At 42.2% G+C, this 6000-nt stretch overlaps 1 protein-coding gene across 1 annotated transcript in view; it reads right to left on the bottom strand.

Moving 5' to 3' along the window:
- The window catches only part of LOC135092527 (exportin-T-like), a 16058-nt gene extending 10403 nt beyond the window's left edge, over window positions 1–5655 (bottom strand). Inside the window, exons 1-7 of the mRNA XM_063991118.1 lie at window positions 5504–5655; window positions 4152–4418; window positions 3685–3804; window positions 2696–2857; window positions 2168–2284; window positions 1719–1819; window positions 51–219 (exon numbers count right to left, since the gene is read on the bottom strand). Coding sequence (XP_063847188.1) covers window positions 51–219; window positions 1719–1819; window positions 2168–2284; window positions 2696–2857; window positions 3685–3804; window positions 4152–4328 — 846 coding nt within the window. The 5' untranslated portion in view covers window positions 4329–4418; window positions 5504–5655. The remainder of the gene's footprint in view (window positions 1–50; window positions 220–1718; window positions 1820–2167; window positions 2285–2695; window positions 2858–3684; window positions 3805–4151; window positions 4419–5503) is intronic.
- Between the last annotated feature and the right edge of the window lie 345 nt (window positions 5656–6000).

The raw sequence follows: 6000 nt of genomic DNA, 5'->3' as shown, positions 1-6000 counted from the left end.
TACAGACAGATATAGATTATTATTATCTTTACACACACATACACACTCACATCGACCGGCTTGAGCACCCCGGCCCTGTCCAGCACAGTGACGAAGGACTCAATGAGCTGCGTCTTGGCCAGCGGCTCCATGCCCTTGGTGATCACCTCATGGATGCAGTCCGCTGCTGCCTCCCTCAGCAGCGGTTCCTTCAGGTGATCCACCAGCTTGCACACAAACCTGGGAGAGGAGAGAGGTGAGGATGGTAAGTGGTAAGTGTGGTGAGGATAAGAAGTAAGGGAGTGATGTGGCAAAGTGGTGAGGGTGACAGAACAGGGGTGAGGTATGGTGAGGTGGTGAGGATGAAAGGTAGAGAAAGAGTGGTGAGGGTGAGAGATGAGGATGACAGGTGGAAACAGACAGGCACATTTCATATTGTGACTGCCACATTCTGCACCAACCCTCACGTTTTTATGATGCAAATTGTCGTAGCCAAGCCGAGGGTGTGTTGTCGCTAGAGCACCCAGGCCTTGGCCACCCATTGCCCCAGAGGTCACTGGTTATCACCATGACCCCTTGTGAGGCTTACGCCATCCCTGATCACACGAACAGGACAGTGCCTGCCCTGATGACGAGGCACCCAAGCGCCGAGTAAAGGTGACTAAAGCTGTGAAGTTAATGGACCTAGCCTATTCGTAATTAATCTTGTGATCAAGTTACCCTACAGTCGCTGACTTCACAAAACACTTCAGTAATGCACGAACTAGAAGGACATAGAAAAACCATATATGTTCGCGTGTAAAGGTGGTTAACCATAGACTCCCCATGAGACATGTTTCTTACGTACCTACAGTGAAGTATAAGTATCCTGGTGATCGTGTGGAGTGAAGGAAGAGATGAGTGTACTAACTAGTTAGATTTTGAACCTTAAGGATAACGCCTTATGTAGTAGTAGATAGCAATGTACGTAGGTCGACATTGCCGTAGTCAAAATGGAATATAAGGCGAAGTAGCAAACGATTCTCTCAGACTTAACTAGACTCCAACAGTGGAGTGTTACAAGTTCCTGGAAGGTGCTCCCACTAAACAGCACCATGAAGCTCCTAGTTGTTCTCTGCCTCGTCTTGGTCATAAGTAATACTTAGAAGATTTTTCCTAAGTGCCTTGTGGGTCTCGATTTAAAATGTTTCAGTATACTGTGGTTCCCACATATTTTATGTCATTTACCATGTGTTGATATAATGCTGAATCTTGATGAATGATTTTAATATCTTTTGTGGCACTTCGCAAGTAGTGCTAATATTTTAATGTTACATTTGATTATTCTTTTATGTGATTATGTTATATGTGTCCTTACTTATGTGTTATAAGTTACTGAATGACATGAGATTGGTCGATAAAAGCTTGCTAACGTAAAGTGAAAAGTGACGTCAAGATTTATCGAAAGGTCATTATATGTTTTAATGTGTGTTGGAATTCTGGTCTTTCGTTGCTTGCGAGTATCGTGAAATGTGTTAACTACTGGTTAATAAATAGTGTTAACGTTTCTGAACTGCATTTGTGGCTTACCCCACTGTGAGAACCCCGGCCTTAACTCTCGGTTACCTGGATTTAAACCTTGTGGTGTTTGTTATATAAAGAATTAGTGCAGTTCCAGCGTAACCTCTGCCTTCCCTTAAAGGTAAGGAGGAGGGTTACGACAAAATGAATGCTGGTCACAATTGCAGATACTGACTCACCGGTCATTGGCAATAAGGGTGATGTCAATCCAGCATATGTACGCCCCAATGACATCATGACACTGACACACCAGGCTGGGGTGGGTCTTCTCATACTTGACCTGAGGGAGACCATGGTGAAGACAGGGTTAGGAGTGAGTGAAGGACTGAGAGGAAAGACAATACTGTTTATCTAAGCATTGTAGGATAAAAGACATTGTTTAAATATATCTTAATACAATTTTGAGTGAGTTTTCTTAATTCTTTGGGTTTTCAAGAATAAAATCCTGTGATCTGACTGTTTTTGGCTTTTTTATGTTAATTTGGAACACATTCTGGCTGTCAACAAGTGCACCAGCTGTTTTTGGCTTCTGACAGAAATTTAGGAACGTATTCTGGCCATCAGTAAGTGCACCAGAGTAAGCAATGCCACATACAATCTTTACAATACCCACAAGTGTGCCACTTACCAGAATGTCATACCAGGAGTTGGTCAGGTCCATAACACAGTGTTCCCTCATGGTGTCCTTGATGCGGTTGTTACGTTCACTCTCTGCCTGCGTGTGGATGATCTCGCGGTCCACAACCTGCCCATGGAGAGAACGTGAGGGGTACCACAGGTGAGGGAGGGAAAGAGTGGCATTAGAGAGAGAGAGAGAGAGAGAGAGAGAGAGAGAGAGAGAGAGAGAGAGAGAGAGAGAGAGAGAGAGAGAGAGAGAGAGAGAGAGAGAGAGAGAAATAAATTAGTAGAAAAATAAATAATTCTTCTAGTTTCAGATTGCATATAACTCTAAAAAACATTTAATCAACACTACAACTACACCTATTACTACTACTTTCATAACAACAACTACAGCTTTCATAATTACAACAAATCAACAACAATAAGTGCTACAACACCTACTACTACTATAACAAATACTTCTTTCATAACTACAACAATAACTCCTACTACAATACAAACCAACAGACAACCTCCTCCTCCTCCTCCTCCTCACCTCAGTATCAATGGCCAGGAGCAGACGCAGGTATAAGTCAACAGCATTGGGCCCCGTATGGAGAGTGGAGAGCACGTCAGCGATAAAGGAGGGCCAGCGGTCAGGGTAATCCACAATGAACACAAGTGCCATCAACTGTGCTGTTTTGTTTTGAATGTAGACCTGTAGAGGAGAAGTGGAGGGTGTGGTTGAGAAATGAGAAGAGAAGAGAAAGGTATGGTTGAGAAAGGAGAGGTGAGAAAGGTGTGACTGAGAAAGGAGAAAAGAACTGAAGAGAAGAGTGTGGTTGAGACAGGGAAAAAGGAAGAGAATGGATGTTTGTTTATACTGATCACCTGACAAGACAAGAAGGAAGTGAAAGAGAGTAAGGTTAAGACAAGAAATGCTTGTTTTTTGCCATTAATTGACAAAAGGACAAGAGAAGAAAAAAGGAAGTGTTTGTTTCTAGCTAGCAAATGACACAAAGGCAAGAGAAAGGGTATAGTTAAAGAAAAGGAAGGTTTGCTTATAGTGTTCAGCTGACAAGACTAAAAGGAAGAGAAAGTAAGTAAGGTTGATAAAAGAAAGGCTTGTTCTTACCTTGACAAGAGAAGACAAAACAGTGTGAAAGAGGTAAGGTTCAGAAATGTTTTTACCCATCAATTGACAAGACGGAGGAAGAGAAAGAAGGAAGGGTTCAGAAAAGACACGTTTCAAGTTATCAACTGACAAAGCAATAAAAAAAAAAGATTGTTTAAAAATAATGACAATCTGGTAACATTCGAGAACCAAGAGTACAAATTACTAATGAGATGTGTTTACAAAAGAAACAATGAAATCTGTGAGTTTGTGAGACCTAAAGCTACAAAATACTTAAGTCTTAGCATTGAGAAATTAACCGACATGAAAGAAGAATGAGGTGGTGGTGACAGCAGCCAAGCATTAAGTCTTAGCATACAGGAATGAACTAAACAGGACAATGACAGTGACTGACAGCATCTGAGCCTCACCTTCTCGGCATCAGGAGCCATGCAGAGCGCTGTGGTCCACTGTGACAAGTGTTGGCGCAGGAGACTCTGCTCCTCGGGTGTGGCGATGACGTAGCGAGTCTGTGCATAGTGCTCCATCACCTGTGTATGTGTGCATGTGTATGTGTAAGTGCTGCCCTGTGCTATCTATCTCCTCACATACACACACATACAATTGCACTTACACACATAAAAACCATTAATTTATGCATTCATGAACTGAGGGCATGAGCAAAAACACACACAAGTATCACATACACACACACAAAACTACACTCATACACTCATAAAAAAAGCATTCATGTCTATATTCACAAACTGAGACTATAAGTCTCCGGCACATACAAACAAATACAGACACACAGGTATGCACACACACACACACACACACACACACACACACACACACACACACACACACACACACACACACACACCCACCCACCCACCTGGAGGCACACAAACTTCACTTTATCATCCAGACTTGTGCCACCGGAGGTGAGCGTGGCGCCACAGATCTGCCATCCATCTGTGCTCTCCCTCAGCCGCTGCAGGTACTCCAGGGCCCGGCTGTGCTGCTGCTGGTTGTCAGGCGCCCACAGCCCCTGCAACATGTGTGGCTCCATGGCGCAGCGAGGGAGGCTGTGACGCTGTGCTGTGGGTGATGCTCTGGTTGGTCTGGTTCCTCCTGCTGCTGTGGCTGGCTCCCTTGCACTCTGTGGAGGGGAGTTATTGTGGCTCTCTCTCTCTCTCTCTCTCTCTCTCTCTCTCTCTCTCTCTCTCTCTCTCTCTCTCTCATCTAATTTCTCTGTACTATATTAATCTTCTATATGTGAGAAAAGTAAGAGTGAGAGAATAAAAGAGACAGTTCTAATTACATGACAGAATCAAGACCTAAGTCACCAAGAACATTAGTGAAATTTGGCTTCCTGACTTAAAATTACCTACAACTTCATGAACTTCACATAATGGCATTGGTTGTGGTGGTTATTGCTGTGAATATTACTGCTCTATCCTATGTTATTACTAACTATGCAAGAAAAAGAATGCCAGAAATCACACACATCACTCCTACATACAAAGGAACACGTGTATGCAATGTTTAAGTAGAAAGGAGAAAGGAGAAATGAAGCGAAGAGAAGCGGAGAGGAGAGTGACCGCGGCTACTTTCATCCCTGTACGGTGTTGAAGCCAAACAGGGCGAGAGGAAAACAGGCCACAGTGGGAAGTAAACCCCGCCAGACGTGACCCCAATACAATAGAGTGCTGCTGTGGTGACCAGTGACATATGCTGCAGGGTACAGCGGCTTTTCTTGTGGCTGAGGTTAAAATTTGCAAGAGGAAAGGCAAAGGAAGGGAAGATGAAAATTTTTGGAAGGTCGCATCATATTTTGACTCCTAACTAGATATTTGTGTATTTCAACGTGTTTTTAAGTTATGTAATAAGTATTCCCTAATAAAAATTTCACAATATTTAAAGGACACACGTCTAGTAATGCCAAATTGAACACACAAGATGCAATAAATTTTTGACTCCCACGTAAATATTTTCGTATATTACACAAAGTCTTGAGTCAATCAGGCAGATATTCCCTTAGTAAAACCTCATAATATTGGTAGCTCACAAGTCTAGTAATGTCAGACCAAACACACATGCGGTCATGAAAGAAAAAATTACATCAGAAAATATTGAGGGAGTTGGGTCTTTAAATCAGCTGGTGTGAAAATGTATGTCACGGGTTACTGGCGAGGTCACAAAGCTTTGACCTGAGTTGGGAAGGGACAGGGCGCCGCAACTCACGGGTCAGGGTGTGTGGAGGGTGCCCGCGTGCAGCCTGTCAAGAAATCATAATGTGGTGGCCAGATGATGTCCACTCCACGCCGCCTCCATCTTCGGGTTCCAATAATGTGACCACCACCACCACCACCACTGCCCCCGTCACAACGGCCACCACCACCACTCCCCTGCTCAAGGAAAATAGTCACCTAAATATTTCTTACAATTCAAACAATATGATATATATATATATATATATATATATATATATATATATATATATATATATATATATATATATATATATATATATATATATATATATATATATATATATATATATATATAAATTCAAATATAATTCAATATAATTCAAACATATAATTAATCCATGCCCATCAAACCAGCAAGCACAGATTATCTACATCCACGCACATTAAGAGCAAAATAATGTGGGTAACTGACAGTCACAAACTTCAAGACTTATTCAGTGAACAATCCTATTAATTATGATGTAACAT

The sequence above is a fragment of the Scylla paramamosain genome, chromosome 40 (assembly GCF_035594125.1).
Source record: "Scylla paramamosain isolate STU-SP2022 chromosome 40, ASM3559412v1, whole genome shotgun sequence".
Taxonomy (NCBI): Eukaryota; Metazoa; Arthropoda; class Malacostraca; order Decapoda; family Portunidae; genus Scylla; species Scylla paramamosain.
The sequence above is the reverse complement of the archived record's forward strand: the minus strand, read 5'-3'. Positions and strand labels throughout refer to the sequence as shown.